Source organism: Symphalangus syndactylus, chromosome 21, assembly GCF_028878055.3.
Source record: "Symphalangus syndactylus isolate Jambi chromosome 21, NHGRI_mSymSyn1-v2.1_pri, whole genome shotgun sequence".
Taxonomy (NCBI): Eukaryota; Metazoa; Chordata; class Mammalia; order Primates; family Hylobatidae; genus Symphalangus; species Symphalangus syndactylus.
This window is the reverse complement of record NC_072443.2, coordinates 22,518,849-22,538,959: the sequence shown is the minus strand read 5'-3', so window position 1 is coordinate 22,538,959 and position 20,111 is coordinate 22,518,849. Positions and strand designations below refer to the sequence as shown.

At 38.5% G+C, this 20,111-nt stretch overlaps 1 protein-coding gene across 3 annotated transcripts; it reads right to left on the bottom strand.

Annotated features, from left to right (window-relative positions):
* Positions 1 to 647: 647 nt before the first annotated feature.
* LOC129471716 (soma ferritin-like) lies at positions 648 to 19,073 on the bottom strand. 3 transcript variants are annotated; one of them, XM_055260697.2, is made up of 5 exons: positions 15,944 to 19,073; positions 14,996 to 15,082; positions 3,266 to 3,409; positions 2,190 to 2,315; positions 648 to 1,073 (listed from the first exon to the last, which is right to left on the bottom strand). In XM_055260697.2, exons 3-5 carry the CDS (start codon positions 3,386 to 3,388, stop codon positions 921 to 923), a joined length of 402 nt encoding a protein of 133 aa, XP_055116672.1. In that variant the 5' UTR covers positions 3,389 to 3,409; positions 14,996 to 15,082; positions 15,944 to 19,073; the 3' UTR covers positions 648 to 920. The 3 variants fall into 3 exon arrangements, with proteins under 3 accessions (XP_055116672.1, XP_055116674.1, XP_063486655.1); XM_055260699.2 differs by lacking the exon at positions 15,944 to 19,073 and adding an exon at positions 15,647 to 15,764; XM_063630585.1 differs by lacking the exons at positions 14,996 to 15,082; positions 15,944 to 19,073 and having other exon boundaries at positions 3,266 to 4,655.
* Between the last annotated feature and the right edge of the window lie 1,038 nt (positions 19,074 to 20,111).

The window sequence follows — 20,111 nt, the reverse complement described above, 5'->3', positions numbered from 1 at the left end:
ATTGTGATTGTGTGGGTTAATACTTGATAAACTCCCCTTTATATATACCTATTCCATTAGTTCTGTCCTCTAGAGAACACTGACTAATACACCTCACTTTACAGATGACCAAACTGAGGCAATGAAGAGGTATAAACTCAAGGCCAAAGAGTTAGTAAGTTTTGGAGCCAGTGCACAATCCTATAGAGCCCCTATTTCTTCCTAGAGGGTACTAGTCATACGAGGCCCTGAGAAGCCTGACTCAAGCTTGCAAGCTAATTCTTTGCTCCTGAAAGTAATTACCTTAGTAGCTGCTAATTGGCTTACAGTGGAATGGATAAGGGCATCCACACACTTGGCTGCAATGCATTAATTGCCTCTGTGTACCCTCCTGTTGCCTACACCTACCTTGGCTATGAAATGGCACTGTGCCATCCTTTAGGTGAAAGTCACCCTTTCTAGACCAAGAATTGTTTTCAATCTTAGCTCTGCGTTTGATATGAAGGAACCCCTATTATATTGTATACTTAAAGTACATATACAAATAAGAGGAGAACATTGAGACTTAAGGTTTCACCACTTAATTTCTAGTATATCCACTTGTACTGCTTGCATTTACCAAATCCTGACTCTGGATGCTAAGGTAAGGTGGGGGCATGGTAGAGGGAAGATTTTTTTTAGCCTAACACACCCACTGTCTCAGGAAGCTTTTTATACCAATTCCACATTGCTATTGGAGCACTGGAAGGGTTAGTTCTACCAATATTTTTACACATAGTTATAATGCAAAGCAGATTTATTTGCATGCACAGCAAAGAGGATTAGGAAACTAGATAAAAAAGAAAGCAGTCTTCAGGCAAGTGGAACTGATCAAGACTCTTAAGTAGCTGACTCTGAGATCACTACAATGGCAAGACTTGCTGTGCTGCTGCCTTCAGAAGTTAAGTCTCTTCAACTGATGTCTCAGCAGACTCAGCCGACTTTTCAGACAGACCTTTCTGCTGGAGGGACTCTTCTAATAGCTTCTGATGGTATTCCAGAAAAGCTATGCTTGCTGTCTGTTTATCTATGAACTCCTTTACGAAGTCTATGAGCTATAGAAATAAAACAAGGAAGCACCCACATTGAGGACCATGTCTGCAACAAGAATCTACCTATGTTGTAGCCCAAGGACCAGCAGTCCTGGGAGCATGTCAGAAATTCAAAATCTCAGGCTACTAAAATCCAGATCTACTAAACCAGCCTCTGAATTTTAAGAAAGTCTAGGTGATTCATATGCATATTGAAGATCCAGCAGCACTGATCTAAGATATTCAAGACCTTTAGGTGAATACAAGCACCTACTTTCAATGGGTATGAGTATTAGGTTGTCTTATCAAAAGTACAGGTTACTTTAAGTAACAGGCTACTACTGCAATGGTTTTCAATCCCGATTATTTGAATCACATAGAGATTTTGAGTAGCTGCCCAGACCTCATTCCTGAAGATTAAAATTTAAGTGATCTGGCATAAAGTTCGAGCATTTGTACCATTTCAGAGCTCCTCACTGAGTCCAACATGTGTCTAGAGTTGAGAACTGTTGTAACTAGGCCCATTTTCTTCACTTTGACTTCCTGAGAAGCTAGGAAGTTAGAAAGAAGTTATCACTTTGAGGTAGAGTGCTTACCAATAACCAGGAAAACTTCAGAGAAGTCTGTATTGTAATAGGTCACCATTAACATCTACTTTTGCCGTAACAGTCTAGAACAGTGGTTCTCAAACTGTGGCCATCAGCCAGCAGTATCACCACTTAGATTTGTTAGAAATACATTCTTGAGACCTATACAAAACCAACCCAATAAACAACTTTTGTGAGTAAGCCCTAGAAGTGTGTTTTAGTAAGCAATCCAAGTGATTCTTGTGCTCAGTAAAACTTAAGCATTTCTGGTTTAGGATATTTACAAGCCAACAGCAACAGAACCATTGTTTTATTTAATTTTACAGAGTGCATTACTCCTAGGAAGATGTTTTCACCATATGCTAAGTTTCACTTTTCTTCACCAGGACAGCTATCTCCCCACTCCCGAACTACTCCTAGAAATAAGTTCCCAGATTTCCTTCCAGGGAAACAAACACATGTTGGGTGATCTATTGCCTTGGTCCCTTTTCCCAGAAGCAAATCATAATCTAGAAGTGAAAGATGACACTGTCAGAACCAGTTAACTACTTACACCAGTTTCACCATCCTTAGTAGCTGTGACTTTCAGGTCTTGTAGGACATTGGTTAATGTGTTCTCCAACTGCACAGCAAACTTCAGAGCTTGTAAGCCATTTCCCCAGCTATCTATGTTGGGCCTCTGTTGAAGAGGAACAGGAGAGTCACTTTTTTACTTCAGGCACAGTTTTGTTGCATTCTGCTTCCTGCATAGGACCATGACTAGGTTTGCATAGTGTAATGGTCTCCAAACTTTGAGGTGCAATGGAATCAGCTGAAAATCTTAAATGTTAATACTTGGCTCTCAATCGTAGACACTGTGACTTAATTGATACGGGATGCAACATGGGCATCATGAGTTTTAAAAGATTCCCAGGTGATTTTAATGTGCTACAGAGCAAGGGTACTACTCGCACAGGTACACATACAAGTATTCCATTAGCTTTGAAATTCTATGATGGTGTTCCTTCTCTCATTAGCACACATTTACTTCTCTTTATAAAGCAGGAGTTAAAAAACAACCAAAACAACCACTTTAGGAAAATGAGGGATGTTCCTGGATGTAATAGTCCCAACTAAGGCTTAGGTTGTTTCATTGGAGTGTGTGCCCAAACAAAAAAAGTTTGTTTTACTACTTTAAAGAGACAGCCATATTAAATACCTGAACATGTAACTGAATTAGACTAACAATCTGAAATAGGACGCTAACACCTCTGGGAAGAAGGTATTAGAGTAGCGCTTCTCAAACTACACATACCATTAGGATCATCTGGAGAGCTTGTTAAGATGTAGCTCTTTGGGCCTATGTCTGGGGTGAGATCCACAAATTTGCATTTCTAGTGAGTCCCCAGGTGACGCTGACAACCCAGCGACCAAACTTTGTGATGCTCATTAAGACAAGCCAAACAAGCATTTAGTGGCTAAAATTTACCCCAAATGATGTTGACATATACTTGCTTTCAGAGTCAGTTATTTGCTAAGAAGCCCATGTAGGAACATGAGTAACCTAAAATGTTAGGTAGCAACTAATCAGTTTAATTCTCTAGACCTGGCAAAGGCCCCACAGCAGTCAAAACAAGGTTTGACATTCACCTTAATAACTGGAAGGCAGATAATACCCTCACGTTTCCTTAGATATCTTAGGAACTGCTTTGCATGCTCCCTTTTCAGCTCAGCCTGCTCCGAGAAGAACTTGGCAAAAGGAGGCATTCTCATATCTTCACTGTAATAACAGGCCTGGTCAAATGTAAGAAAAGGGGGAGGCTGAGGATGAGGTGAAATAGTTTTAAGACCTGAATTGCACACAAACTCACTTTGTTGTCTCAGCGGTTGTCCAGGAAGAGGGCTTCTTTGGTCAGTCTTGGGTCCCGTTTGTTCTTTGACTTCTAGAAGGCTCTGGCTGTCCCCCAGAACCTAGTCTACCTCAAAGATCAGCCATCCAGATCCTAATATGCTGGTGCCTAATGTCTTGCTCTTATGGCTTCCTCAAGGGTCATAGTTTTGAACTTAGATCCTAGCACTTATATCCTTCAATTGTGTAGATATGACAGAAATCTAGCATAAATTTACATTTAAAAAATCTATTTCATCAATCCTAACACATCTATGTTAATTTTGAAATAGCGTATAGGTATAAAATTGTTTATTCAGTCTGTCACCAGTGTTTGATGCCCATGTAGTTTTGGGAACACACTGGAAAGAACTTTAACTTTCCCTATCAAAGCCCGTAGCTTGTAATCATAGGGCCACAGAGCAGCAATATCCCAACCACTGAGTTGCTGTTTCATCTGATATCCAATTACCAGTATGGCCATAAGCACTATTATTAAGATAGAAGATATATTATCACCCAGAGCAGAGCTAAAACCTCCCTCTCAGTTGCTCAAGAACCCATACTAACCATGGATAAGTAAGCATCACTGATATGCAGCTCATAAGATGCTACTCGGTTAATAGCAACTACACATTCTTCAGAGAAGGGACCGTGGATTTCATATTCCATCTCAGCTTTAGGGAAATCCAGCCATAAAAAGTACCACCCACTAAGGTAAGGGACTTCTTAAATACTAAGAGGAATATAGCCAGCCCACTTCTTATAAGCTGAAATTCCATTCAGCTGAGATTAACAGCTACTAATCTACCAATGAGGACATTGTTTCTAGATGAAAGAACCAATCAAATCAGAGAAAATAGCAAAGAAAAAGGGGGTTAGTGCTCTTACTATCCCAGTCAGTGTTCAATGTTTTCTCTCTTCTTCTCTCTGATTGTGGTTTGAGAAGGCTGATATATTTCCTGAGTAGTGAGGCATTAACAGAAAGGATGCATTAACTTTAATTTTTTTTTTATTTCTTCAAAAACTATTAATGGCACCACATGCTGGATCCCATGGCGAATCTAAGAAGACCAGCTAAAATGCATTTTGTCTATGAGGTACCATTACATCTCCCTCCTTTCTCCATAAGACCTCAACACACATAATTGATCTTAAGGTAGGATATGATGGGAGTTCTGAGGTGTCAACACCATTATTAGTTGAGGGGAATAGGGCAGATTTTATTAATAAATTGGCATTTTAAATTGGCCTTGGAAAGTAAACAAGAACGTAGAGAAATGGAAATGGAAGACGGGCATTCCACCTGGAAAACAAGCCTACATAGGCTGTAAATATGGCAGGTGTTAGTGGTTTCTCCAAACTATAGAAGACTGTTCCACCTGGGAACATTTTGGCCCCCTCCTTTTACTATATCCCAAAGGTCCCCACCTGCCCCAACATACATCTTAATTTGCATCCTTTGAGGACAAAGACTGTTTCACTTGTTTTGGTATATGTACAACCCGTAATGGAGTATTCTGTAAATAACACATGCTGAAACAATGTTGATTAAATAAAAATATATTTCACATGTAAGTAAAGAGCAAGATTTCTCATGCATCTGGTGGATTCCTAGTTTGAGCCTAAGCCGAGTCTGCTTGAACCTCATTAGAAGTGGCAGGTCACCAAAATCTATCTCTTGAGGCATTAAGGAGTGAGGCAGCCTCCTGAGAACTTTTGTTTCCTGACCCAGCACTGCTCGTCCCCAGCTGAATTTAATGCCTTAGTCCCAAGAAGAGAGAGGTGCTTTGAGTCAGTGCTTCTCAAAGAGTAACTTGCATATGAATCACCTGGGGCTGTTGTTAAAATTCAGATTCTGATTGTGGAGGCCTGAGATTCTGCATTTCTAACAATGCTGCTGAATGCTGTTGTTCCACGGACTACACTTTGAGTAGTAAGGGTTTAAGTACATTCCTAAAAAGTTGTTTTAGTAAAAAAAATTCCATAAGACAGAAATGGCACTACCAGTGGACCCTGTAATGGGAGAGGAAAAGAGAACAGTCTATGCTTCTTCCCCATAGACCCCTGTACTGCCTTGGCATGTGAGAGCTCACAGGACCTTCATGGCAGCATCTCTGGGGAGGCATCAGCTCCAGGGCACTCTGCAGTATCCAGCCTATAAGGTTACAGCAGATGAAGAGGAAAGAAAGTGGTAACTCATTAGATAATTAACTGTTTTTTTTTTCATAGTATATGTAAAACATTACCTGAACTTCCTCCAAAATTTGGGGAAATTTTAAGGAGATTAGGATCCTATGTGAGCAGATGAACATGTGTCAATGAAATCTGAATTATTACTGTTACTATTAAATCTACGAGATAGTAAATCTGAAAGATATAGATTTTACTTACTGGGAGCTGTTATGAGAGTTTGGATATTTCTGGGTGATTTATTGTATTCTTCTATGTAAACATTCCAGGATTCTATCATGCCACCTGGGCCAAACACAGTGCTGGATACACATGAATAAACTATCCCTGTTGGATATGGTTTGGATATTTGTTCCCTCCAAATCTCATATTGAAATTTGATCTCCAGTGTTGGAGGTGGGGCCTACTGAGAGCTGTCTGGGTCATGGGGGTGGATCCCTCATGAATGGCTTGGTGCCCTCCCCGTGGTAATGATTCCATGGGAGATCTGATTATTAAAAAGGCTCTGGAACCTCCCTGTCCTCTCAATCTTGCTCCCGCTCTTGCCATGTGACATGCTGGCTCCCCTTGCCTGCCACGATGAGCAAAAGCTTTTTGAGATCCTCATCATGCTTCTTGTACAGGCTGCAGAACTATCAGCCAAATAAACCTCTTTTCTTTATAAATTACACAGCCACAGGTATTCCTGTATGGCAGCACAAAGGAACGAACACACTGTTCTTGCGGTTAGACATTATTAAGAAACATTGCTATCTAAACACTTAAAACCAACCTGAGCAATTTGTAGAAAAAAAGAATGGGGCCGGGCACAGTGGCTCACGCCTGTAATCCCTGCACTTTGGGAGGCCAAGGCGGGTGGATCACCTGAGGTCAGGAGTTTGAGACCAACCTGGCCAACATGATGAAACCCCGTCTCTACTAAAAATACAAAACATTAGCCAGGCTTGGTGGTGGGCACCTGTAATCCCAGCTACTCAGGAGGCCTGAGGCAGGAAAATCACTTGAACCTGGGTGGTGGAGGTTGCAGTGAGCTGAGATTGAGCTGCTGCACTCCAGCCTGCACAACAAGAGCAAAACTCTGTCTCAAAAAAAAAAAGAATGGAAAAAACCACATCATCAACGTCAGTAACAACCACATCATCACATCAGTAACAGTGTGCTATTATGGTATATTTACAGGTGACTTTTTTCCTTTTCTATTTTCCATATTTTTCAAACTTTTATAATCATATATATATTTTTTTCATTTTGAAAAAGGAACCTAACAAATGTCTTTTCTAGAGAATTAGCATCATGCCTTTCCCTAATAGAAGCTCCACATAGGCCAGGTGCGGCAGCTCATGCCTGTATTCCCAGCACTTTGGGAAGTCCAGATGGGCAGATCACTTGAGGCCAGGAGTTCCAGACCAGACTGGCCAACATGGCAAAACCCCATCTCTACTAAAAATACAAAAAATTGGCTGGGCCTGGTGGGGCGCACCTGTAGTCCCAGCTACTTGGGAGGCTGAGGCAGGAGAAGTGCTTGAGCCTGGGAGGTGGAAGTTGCAGTGAGCCGAGATGGTGCCACTGCACTCTGGCCTGGGTGACAACAGCAATACTCCGTCTCAAAAAAAAAAAAAAAAGAATATCAAAAAATATAAACTTTCATGTGTGTTCAGGTAATATATATGTATTTTTAAAGCTAAGACCAACAAAAAGAGTTTTGAAGAGGGAAGTATACAGTAGGGCTAGAAGAGGGAAAATTTTTGACCAGGAAGAACAAGGTAGGGAGGGAGACAGACACTAATAGGACAAAAAGTGCAACATTTACCAAGGAGGGACAGAAAGCAGAGCAACTGAAGTTGTATAATAGAGAGAATCATATGTAAACAAAGCTCCCTCAGATATTAACAGAGAAACATAAGTACAGTAGAAGAGAAGTCCAGGTGGGGTAGGACCAAACAAAAGTGTCTAGATGATTTACATCAGGATACATGCACAGGTCTAAGTGACCTTTATTCTTTGGTTGAAATAATGACTTCCAGAAGTGACTTGGGAAGCGCTATTGGTAAGTTTAAAGAATACTGGAGGAAAATGCCAAAATACAACTAAAGACTTTTATGATATCTTCATGGCAAGATGCAGACATTTGTGCTGGATGATAACATAGGCCAATTGGCATCTGAAAATCAAAGAAGGCTATTTATTGGATTGGGAATAATTTAGCAAAAGTTTTGGTGATATGATATAAGGCATTGCATCAGTCATGTCCTTTTTTCTAAGCCAAAAATTTAGCTGCATTGAGTTTTAACATCTAATTAGATGTAAAAATTTCACAGATCTGAAAGGACTAATTAGTATGCTGAGTGACAGCAACAAGGTCAACAGAATTTGACAGGTTAAACCAAATAGGCTAAAGTTAATATCATTAAACATAAGTAAAAATAAACATAAAATCCTATATTTCAGCCAGGTGCGGTGGCTTATACCTGTAATCCCAGCAGTTTAGGAGGCTAAGGTGGGCAGATCACGAGGTTAGGAGATTGAGACCATCCTGGCTAATGCGGTGAAACCCTGTCTCTACTAAAAATACAAAAAAAAAATGTATATATGTATGTGTATATATATGTATGTGTATATACATATGTGTGTATGTGTATATACATATGTGTATATATGTATGTGTATATACATATGTGTATATATACGTATATATATGTGTATAAATATATGTATTTATATATACGTGTATAAATATATGTATTTATATATACGTGTATATATATATGTATATATATATTAGCTGGGCGTGGTGGCGGGCACCTGTAGTCCCAGTTACTTGGTAGGTTGAGGCAAGGAGAATGGCGTGAACCCAGGAGGCGGAGCTTGCAGTGAGCCGAGATTGCACCACTGCACTCCAGTCTGGGTGACAGAGCAAGACTCTGTCCCCCGCGCCCCCCCAAAAAATCCTATATTTCAGATTGGTAAATCAATATCTTATCAATAGAAAGAGGAAATCTTATTAAACAGTAGTTCATGTGAAAATGACCTAGATTTTTACTTGGTTGACTGGTCAATATGACCAGAGAGTTGACAGAAAAGCAAATGCAACTCATTTTTTTCCTTCTCAGGTAGATAGACTTGTTTTATTGAATGATTGATTTATATAATTGATGAAGCCACTATGTACAGACAAGAGAGGGGATTATTTATTTATTATTATTTCTTGATTTAGCCTTGATGATCTCCTCCTTCTTGGTCTGGAGATGCTCCTCATGGTACTTACTTGCTCCTTTGAATTTAGACCTGTGAGCCTCAGCCTAGTCAGCTAGAAGCCCTCGTAGGCCTTCAACACGTAGACGTGTTCCATGAGAATCCACTGGTTTTTGAACACATTTCCTTTTGTGTTCAAGTATGGGCTATGAAACACGTGGGGTTAAACTAGATCCACAGTATTTTCTGAGCAGCAGGTGCAGAAATCTCATCCTTCACATTCAAGTTAACTTCTTAGGCAGTCAAGCATTGACAGTCCCCTTTTGCTTACCTTCACTTATATGGCTGCCCTTTCAGGGGACCAAGGTATTTTTCTGGCATCAATCCTAGAATGAACAGTCACAGGCTTGCTAGTGTTCAGGCCATCTTTTGTCAGCTTCTGGATCTGCTGATGGGCATTGGTTTTGGTGATTACATTGGTCTTGCCCAGGTCTAACCAGTCCTCCTTTTAGCAGCAGAGGACTCTGGAGGTGAGCCTCTTCTGAAACTTCATGGCTGTTGTTCATTTTTCAAGAGGCAGTTTAGTGACTGGATTCTAAGAGATGCTCATCCTGTTGTAACCATACAGTGACTCATATTCTAAGAGTCCAGCCATCTAACGCACACTTATACCTAGGGCCTCCCAGAAGTAGGTGACCAGTGCTACATGGTAAGAAGAGATGAATAAGGACTTGAGAAGGTTTTGCCTACTATTTTGTCATATTTGTATTTTATTTCAAGTGTCACATTTTTGTTATGTTTATATTTTAATTTTGGCACTACATTTTTGAGACATTGACAACTGTAGGATAACTGGGTGAAGGAGAGGTTTATTTATTTCAATGCTTGTGTTACAGAGTTGTAAGATTTAGAAATGCTTAAGTGTTGAAAAAATTGATGCATAAAATCATTTTCAACAACCTTGCTAGGCAGCTGTTATTACTCCTTTTGTGACGGTGAAAAACAAAATCTAACAGAGGTCAAGTTACTCACCTACAGTTGCACAGCTAGTTAGTGGCAGAGTCAATATTTGAACTCATCCAGCTTTGACTCTAAAAATCCAGGTTCTTTCTAATATATCATTCATCTCATTGTATTCAAATAAATGCTTTCTTTTTCTGATTTGTTAATGTTAAAATATGAAAAGAACTATTAGGATACAAAAATTTAAAATGCATTTAGTGATACTTATGAACTCATCTATATTAAAAAATGAAAATATAGTAAACAAAATATTCAATTTGATAAATAGTAAATACTCCTATGTACAATATTGAAATTTATTTCTTAGTCCTCTAAATATGCCTATGTTTCTTCTAAATTGTTCTCTACAGCCTGGAACTTTATTATATATAGTCCTAATAAAAGCATGTGAAATTAGAGCTTTCAAAATGAATATAGTTTTGTGACTGAATGAAAGATTACTGTATATAAGCTTAACGCATTCTAAGAAAACTATACATAATTCACTTTCAATAGGCTCAATGAAATAGCAATAAACTATTGCTGGGTTTGCTATTTCATATGATGAATTTCATATGATGATGGATCTATATACACATACGTATATTTCATACAAAATAAAATGAACAGGAAATTGAAAATCATTAGTATTTTAGACTGTGTGGTTTCTCTGGAGACATAATCACAAATACCAAAAACTTGTACCTAAAGTCACTGTAGTAGCCACTTCAATTGACAAATGTTGGTTTGTGATCCATTTAAATGCACATTTTAAAGAAAAATTATGAATAATAATTTGAATATTTCCCTCACCCATCAAAATACAACATGGCCATCTCCCTAGAGAAGGGAAATTGTGATATCTCAAAAGAGGCTTTAGTGTCCGTATTCTATAAACTTATACTGGTAATCATCTCTTAAAATAGGGGTACACTATTGCATGAACTTTTCTACATCTGTTTCAAACACCTCCCTGCTGCCACCACCACCACCACCAACAAGACACTTCTACAATGATCGATAGTTTGGACACTCATTTCTTGGTCAGCATCCTTGAACTCCTGGAGTTCCTGGACTGCTGAGGAAAAAGTGCTCAATATTCAGGGTGAAAACCCTGGCTGCCTGCATCTTAGAGGAATATGTATTTGGTTTTGATTTCAGCTTAATACAACCCAGTGGCTGGAAACAGGACTGCTGAACTAACAGCCAAAACCTTCACTCGGAAAAGGGTCATGCGGGTATTAGGTTAAGGTGTTGGGAGAAGAGTGATGAAGGTGGGTTTCTGTAATCTGTGAAGTTCATTGGCAAGGGCTAAAATGCTGGCTGGAAGCAATAGGAATATGATCTTAAATAAACTTGGTGGGGAAGAGAAGTATTTTAAAACATTCTTCGGGTCTTTGATTTCTCTCACCCTCCTTTCCTCTAAGAAATCTAGATAAATGGATGAAATTTTGTGATTATTTTTTATTTTCCTATACTTTTATTATCTTAATTATTATAGCTTGGATCTGAATAGGAGATTTTAAATGAAAGAGTGATATTATGAGCTATGTGATGTCATGGTTAAGAATGTAGGCTTTACCAGAGACAGTCTGGGTTTGAATCCTTTCTTTGTGTTCTATTCAACGCAATTTTCTGGGCACTAGGAATGCAGCAGCAAATGAAATAGACAAAAATCTCTGCTTTCACAAACCATACTTACCGCTTTAGGACACTAACTAGTCTGTAACTCAGATTCCTCTGCAGTAGGAATCGTTAAGTGTCCCCACTTCTTCGGCCTGACTGAAGTGTTAAGAGGATCGATGCATAAAATAATGCTTAGAACTAAGCTTTGAACATACAAAGCATTTAGTAAATGTCAACTATTACATGTAAGACCAGATTTTTCCCTTTTGTTTTCTGTTAATTTGAACTGTGAAGTACAAGCATACCAGAATCTCTGGAAGCGCCTGCACACAGCCCTTTTCTCAGCTCCTGCTTTCAGGGAATCCCAAACTTAGACACAGTCCTTCATTGATGATATTTGCTCCATATGCCTTCTCTCACTCTGTGGCTTTCATTTCACTTTTTAATAGAATCTTTTAATAAAAAGAAGTTCTTAATTTTAATCTAGGTCATTTTCTCAATCTTAAGGGTTTTTTTTTGTTTTTTGGGTTTTTTTTGTTTTCTGAATTCTGGCTATGAAATTCTTCACTACCCCAATATCATGAAGACATCCTTCTATATCTTCTAAACCTTTATTTCTCACTCTCACGTTGAGAGTTGCAGTCCATCTGGAACTGATTTTTGTGTGTGGTGAGAGATAGAGAAATGTTTCCTATTTTGCACATAGGAATGTATAATTGACTGTGCTAGGCAGAATGATGGCCCCACAAAGGTGTCCATGTCCTGATCACTGGAGACAGTGAATATGTTACCTTTCATGGCAAAGAAGACTTGGCAGATGTGATTTTGAGATAAGGAGATTATCTTAGATCATGTCAGTGGACCCAATCTAATTAAACAGGTCCTTAAAATGGAAGAACAATTTCACGCTGTAGTAAGAGGGGACTGTGACTAGGGAATGACAGAGAGATATAACATTGCTCAATGTGAAGATGGAGAAAGAGGTCATGATCCGGTGTGGCACATGGTGGGAACGTGAGTGGTCTTTAGAAGTTGGAAATAGCAAAGAAATAATTCACTCCTAAAACCTCCAGAAAACAACAGATCTCTATGAACACTTTGATTTTAGCCCTGTGAGACCTGTGCTATACTTCTGACCTAACACTAAAGTAGTAAATGATAGTAGTGATAGTGTTTTAAACCATTAAGTTCGTGGTTATTTGTTACAACAGCTATAGAAAACACATTGGCCTGGCATTATTTATTAAAGAAACCATCTTTGCCCATTGTTCTGCAGTTACTTTTGTCACAATTGCATAGTCTGTTTCTGTATTTTTTAGTCTGTTTCAGTAGTCTGACTGTGTTTTTGTGCCAGTACTACACTCTTAATTTCTGTAGCTTTACAATAGGACTTGGTACTCAGAAGAGCAAATTCTCCTCTGGTGTTCTTCTTTAACAGTGACTTGACTATACTTGCCTCGATATAAATGATATCCTCAGCTTGTCTATTTCTTAATAACAACAAAAATAACTTATTGGGATTTTGGCTAGGATTATATTGGCTCCATGGGTCAGTTTCAGAAGTTAACATTTTTATAATATTGATTTAAAAATCTATTTGTCTTATATTCTCTAATTTACTTGATCGACCTTAGTTTTTCACAACAATGCTTATAGTTTTTTATGTAGAGGCCTTGTACATACATGTTGTGTTATATATCTCCAAGTGTTTAACATTATTTGATTATGTTATAAATGGCATATTTTATTTTTTTCTTTTTTGGCTAGTGTATAGAATTGATTTTTGTATATTGACTTCACATCTAGTATCTTTGCTAATACACTTACAAATTCTAAAACTACCCGTAATTCTTTTGGAATGTTTACACATACAACCATATGACTTTAAATAATGATTTTTTAAAAAAATAATTAAGATAACTTCTTATTACTGTATTTTTATGTCTCAAGGTATTAGGATTACTGTTGGTAATGTGGAACTAGTCACAGTTTTTTTAAAATAGAGAGTCCATCAACAAACAAAAGTTATTGCCATGCTTTAAGTCAATACATATGAAACTTGTGCTATTTCAGTTGTAGCATTGTTTCCATTATAAATGTCTGAAATTTGTTAATTAGTAGGTTGGCAATTCAAAATTAATTTTCATCAATTCAGAAAAGGATAAGGCTAAATTTATCTTTCTTCTCACAGTTAAAAGGCAGACAGTTAAATAGCATTAGAAAGGTTAAGAGGAGGCTGGGCACAGTGGCTCACATCTGTAATCCCAGCACTCTGGGAGGCCAAGGTGGGCGGATCACTTGAGGTCAGGAGTTCAAGACCAGCCTTGCCAACATAGCGAAACCCTGTCTCTAATAAAAATACAAAAATTAGCCAGGCCTGATGGCACATGCCTGTAATCCCAGCTGCTCAGGAGGCTGAGGCAGAATGACTTGAACCCGAGAGGTGGAGGTTGCCGTGAGCCAAGATTGCGCCATTGTGCTCCAGCCTGGGCAACAGTGCAAGACAGCATCTCAAAAAAAAAAAAAAAAAAAAAAAAAAAAGGTTAGGAGGTATATTCACCAACTTCTTGTAGCGTATCTCAACTAAAACCCTTATTACTTCATTGAATTAACCTTTTAACCAGCTTCCCTTTTTCTAAGCCTTTAGTGTGTTTCTTCATAATGTTAGAAAAGTATTATTTTCCTTTTTAAAAAGACTTCGTTTTTTACAGAAGTGTTTAGGTCCACAGAAACACTGAGCAGAAAGTACAGTTCCCCCATTGTCCCTCTTCTACCTGCTCCACAAACAGCCAGGAAGAGTCCACGTTGCAGTTGAAATCTGAAGACCACCTGCTGACAGAATTCCCTTTTGTTTGGGGGAAGTCAGTTGTTTTTTCTATTAAAGCCTTCCACTAATTGTACGAACCCAACCCACATTATGGAAGACAGTCTGCTTTATTCAAAATCCACCAATTTAAATGTTGATCTCATCCACAAACACCCTTTTGGAAATATCCAGAATAACGTTTGACCAACTATCCAGACACTGTGGCCTAGAAGGGTTGATACAGAAAATTAACTATCACGAGCTCACTCCTTGTCACCTTGGCGCTCATACCCATCTCGTACACCATACTTAAATCTTCAAATAAGGACAATAACAAGGTTATACCTCTACCTCACATGAGGTATGGAATTATGTGGGTACAACTGAAAATGCACCAATCCTTTGCCCAGAAGAAGATGCAAAGTTTTTGGCTGATGTTTACTCTTCTTGATGTCCTGTAACTTAAACACTATGATGCAACATTAATAATACTTAAATTCTGTGATATAAAGTCAATATATCTTATGCTACATGTTAAGGTGATAAGGAAAAATATTTGCTTTGTACACACACATACAAATGTCTTTATAACAAAAATGAGGAAATATGACAATTATAGTTCTGGTTGTGGTAACTGGTCATGTAGTCATAGCTGGTATTTGTAACTACCTACCTTCTTCCACTCTACCTCCAATATTCCCTTTGCCTCAGCAAGTCCCTCGGTTGGCTGTGGTTCTTCACTTGGTGAGGTGACATCAACCTTTGAAGGATTTAATGTTATTTGATTAGATTGAAAATGATATATCCAAATTTTTTTCTAGCATATGGAATTTATTTTTATGTATTGACTCTGCATCCAGTATCTTAGCAAATGCATCTATTAATTAAAAATTATCTCTCCTTTTTTGGAAGTTTTACATGTACAGCCATGTTATCTGTGAATACTGACAGTTTTAATTCTTCTTTCCCTGATCTTATAATTTTTATGTCATTATCTTGCTTTATTGCATTAGCTAGAACTTCTAATAAGAGTGCTGGATAAAAGTGGTGACAACAGGTACTTGTCTTGTTCATGATATTGAAGAAAAACTTTTAACATTTTCACATGAAGTATGATGTTTGTTGTATGTATTTTAGAACTATTTTTTTAAATCAAATTTGGAAGTTCTCATCTATCCCTACTTTGCTAGGAGTTTGTTTTTTAAATTGTATTTTATTTTAACATAATCGTGATTAACATATAGTTGTAAGAAATAATGCAGAGAAATCCTATGTTTTCTTTACCAGTTGCTATCAATCATAATATATTAAAAAATGATGGTACCAAAAAAATGGCAGACAAGAGGCGGGACTAACTTGCAGTTCCCACTTGGATGGACGGAGCAGCATGTGGAGACTCACACTGCGAACTTTTGCTCTAAGAACTACCACAGGAATGTATCAGGAGTGCGGAGAGAATCCACAGACTCTGTAAAGGAAGTGGATTGGCGCTGCAGCTTCCGTGAGACAGCTGAAAAACTGTGAGTGCCCAAAGTGTGAAAGGGGGATCGTCTGCCCCCAAACACACATCCTCACTGGGGAACCTGAAGGCCCAAATCATGGGAGAAATATTTGACCTTACCTGGAGCTGAGACAAATTTAGAGAGCCAGTGAAATACAGGGGTCTCTACTTCTAAGCAGCAGGAAGAGCACTGTGGGCACTCTCCATCCCCAGGAAAGCCATTTCTGACTTTGCTCACAGGCGTCCTTAGGGAGGGCTGCCTGTGAAATTGGGGAAAGACCACAGGGAGTAGGAAACTTCCAGCTGAGCTTTGTAACAATTTCAACTCAATGTGACATTTTTGGGACAGAACCCGGAGAAAGGGAGGAACTGAGAGTGCAGACTGAGCACAGAAGCTGCGGCAGGCGCGGAGGCATGAAATCTGAAAGCCCTGCTTTCGTTCTCAGTGGAGGGGCTTGCAGCCCGGGACAAGTTCTCAGCCCTGCTCACTGGACGCCTGGCTATAAACTTGGTGCTGTTGTGGGGGCAGGGTGGGAGTGAGACGGGCCTTTCCGGCTGTGTGGGAACTGGGTAAGGCCTGTAACCACTAGCTTTACCCCACTTCCCTGGTGAACTGCATGACACAGCACATACAGCCATAATCGCCCTGGGAACATAACTCCATTGGACTGAGAACCACACCCTCATCCCCTACAGCACCTGCAGCAAGCCCCGCCCAAGGAGAGTCTGAGCTCAGACACCGCTAACCCTGCCCCCACCTGATGGTCTTCTCAACCCACCCTGGTAGCCAGAGATAAAGAACATACTCTGTTGGGAGCTCTATGGCCCCACCCACCACCTGAGAAACCCAAATCCTTATCCAGGTGTCACTAGGGAAAGCCTGTATCCTCCTTCCCTATACTATCTACAGCTGATGCTCTCTTGTAAGCGCCACCTCCTGGCTGGAGGCCAACCAACGCAAAACTTATCCAGACAACCCTAGGGCAAACTTGTATCCTCCCTATACTATCGCTGCTGAAAGACCTGAAGACAGATCATATCACAGCACCCTTTGCCGACACTCCCTAGTACCAGCCCAGAACTTGGAAGCTCCGCTAGGTGGCGAGACTCAGAAGACAAATAACAATCACTGCCGATAAGCTCTCAGGAAGCCCCATCCCTAAGGGAAGGGGGAACAGCACCACATCAAGGGAGCACCCTGTGGGACAAAAGAATCCTAACAGCAGCACTTGAGCCACAGATCTACCCTCTGACATAGTCTACCCATATAAGAAAGAACCAGAAAAGCAATTCTGGTAACATGACAAAACAAGGTTTTTTGGTTTTTTTTTTTTTTTTTTAAATCACCCCCAGAAGATCATACCAGCTCACCAGCAATGGATCCAAACCAAAAAGAAATCTCTGAATTGCCAGGAAAAGAATTCAGAAGGTCGATTTATTATTTTATTTTATTTTATTTTATTTTATTTATTTTATTGAGACAGTGTCTCACTGTGTCCCCCAGGCTGGAGTGCAGTGGTGCAATCTTGGCTCACTTCAACCTTTGCCTCCTGGCTTCAAGTGATTATCCTGCCTCAGCCTCCTGAGTAGCTGGGACTACAGGCACACGCCACAACACCCGGCTAATTATTGTATTTTTAGTAGACACGGGGTTTTGCCATGTTGGCCAGGCTGGTCTCAAACTCCTGACCTCAGGTGATCTGCCCGCCTTGGCCTCCCAAAGTGCTGGGATTACAGGCATGAGCCACCATGCCTGGCCCAAAAGGTTGATTATTAAGCTACTTAAGGAGGCACCAGAGAAAGGTGAATATCAACTTAAAGAAATCTTAAAAATGTTACAGGACATGGATGGAAAAATTTCCAGAGAAGCAGATGGCATAAATAAAAAAAATCACAACTTCTGGAAATGAAGAACACACTTAGAAAAATGCAAAATACACTGGAAATTCTCAGCAATAAAATTGAACAAGTACAAGAAAATAGTTCAGAGCTGGAAGACAAGGCTTTTGAATCAACCCACTCCAACAAAGACAAAGAAAAAAGAATTTAAAAAATGAACAAAGCCTCCAAGAAGTTTGAGATTATGTTAAATGACCAAACCTGAGAATAATTGGTGTTCCCAAAAAAGGAGAGAGATCTAAAAGTTTGGAAAACTTATTTTAGGGAGTATTTGAGGAAAACTTCCCTGGCCTTGCTAGAGATCTAGACATCCAAATACAAGAAGCTCAAAGAACACCTGGGAAATTCATTGCAAAAAATCATCACCTAGGCACAGAGTCATCAGGTTATCTAAAATCAAGACAAAGAAAATAATCTTAAGAGCTGTCAGGCAAAACCAGTAGGTAGCCTATAAAGGAAAACCTGTCAGATTAATGGCTAATTTCTTCACAGAAACCCTACAAATTAGAAGGGATTGGGGTCCTATTTTTAGCCTCCTTAAACAAAACAATTATCAGCCAAGAATTTTGTATCCAGCAAAACTAATCTTTATAAATGAATAAACAAATGCTGAGAGAATTAATCACTACCAAGCCAGCACTATAAGAACTGATAAAAGGAGCTCTAAATCTTGAAACAAATCCTTGAAATACATCAAAATAGAACCTCCTTAAAGCATAAATCTCACAGGACCTATAAAACAAAAACACAATAAAACAACAACAACAACAACAACAAGGTATTCAGGCAACAAATAACACAATGAATAGAATAGTACCTCACATCTCAATACTAACGTTGAATGTATTAATAAATGGCCTAAATGCTCCACTTGAAAGATATAGAATGGCAGAATGGATAAGAATTCACCAACCAAGTATCTGCCATTTTCAAGATGCTCACCTAACACATAAGGACTCGCATAAACTTAAGGTAAAGGGATGGAAAAAGATATTCCATGCAAAGGGACACCAAAAGCAAGCAGGAGTAGCCATTCTTACATCAGACAAAACAAACTTTTAAGCAACAGCAGTCAAAAAAGACGAAGAAGGACATTATATAATGACAAAAGGACTAGTCCAACAGGAAAATATCACAATCCTAAATATATATGCACCAAACACTGGAGCTCCCAAATTTATAAAACAATTACTACTAGACCTAAGAAATGAGATAGCAACACAATAATAGTGGGGGACTTCAATACTCCACTGACAGCACTAGACAGGTCATCAAGACAGAAAGTCAACAAAGAAACGATGGACTTAAACTATACCATAAAATAAATGGACTTAACAGATATTTGTATATTTTAAACGAGTGAATTGTATAGTATGTGAATTACATCTTCATATAATTATTAATAAATCTGTTATGTGTAAAAATCAAAAGTAACTTAGAAACTGTATTAATTGTAAGTACAAAAGGAGTTCAAAGAAAGTGAGACTTGTAGTGTCAAAAAAAAGCAAACATTCATGCTGTTTTTAGTAATCCCTTTCTTCTTTTGATGAAAATGAGTTGTTTTTCATATTTGCATCTATCCTTTTTGTGTTTTTAGAGAAAAGCATAACATTTAGATGATTTCATATTTTGAACATTGAGTCATATGATTATAAAGTTTTAAAAATCAGACTCTCAAGAGCAAATTAAATTTCAAGGAAAATTATTTGCTTAATTTTTTTAAATGGAATTAGAAAATGACTTCTTGATACTCCTCTGATCAGAAGCCTGATAATGAACATTGATAGAGTTATTGGCTGCTTCTGTGGCAGAATTTTTTAAAAATGTAATGGAACCAGACACTGAGTAAAAGGATATTTGAGTGTGAGTGAAATGAATGCTAATTTTCTGGTTTTAGTTCTGGGTATAACATTTGGTTATGACTTTAGAGTTAGTTTTTCATCTTAGTAAGCTTTAAGGAGGATCAATTCATTCTAAACATTTTTATGTAGTCAATAGCAAATTCGTTTCTTTTGATTTTTAAAATATGGCGTGAAAATTAAGGGACTAAAAAAGAACTTCTACCAATAAAACATTCAATAGATTTATACCTAGGTTATCGAGGCTACAAATAAAAACATTACTTTTTCCAAAGTGTTTGTTTACAAACTACTTCTCTAGGGAGCACTTACTAGAACAATCAATAGTAATAATGGAGTGAGTTCACTTACTCTTGGACCAAAATTAGCAAGTTTTATCTCATCATTTGAAGAATGATTACAGACACTGAAATACTGATAAACTTTTGTAGAAGACTTTTTAGGAACTTCCATGCTAATTCAAGTAAATACTATTATCCTAAGTATAATCATCTGTTTCCTGATTCCCAGATTTAAACACATGTCTGATA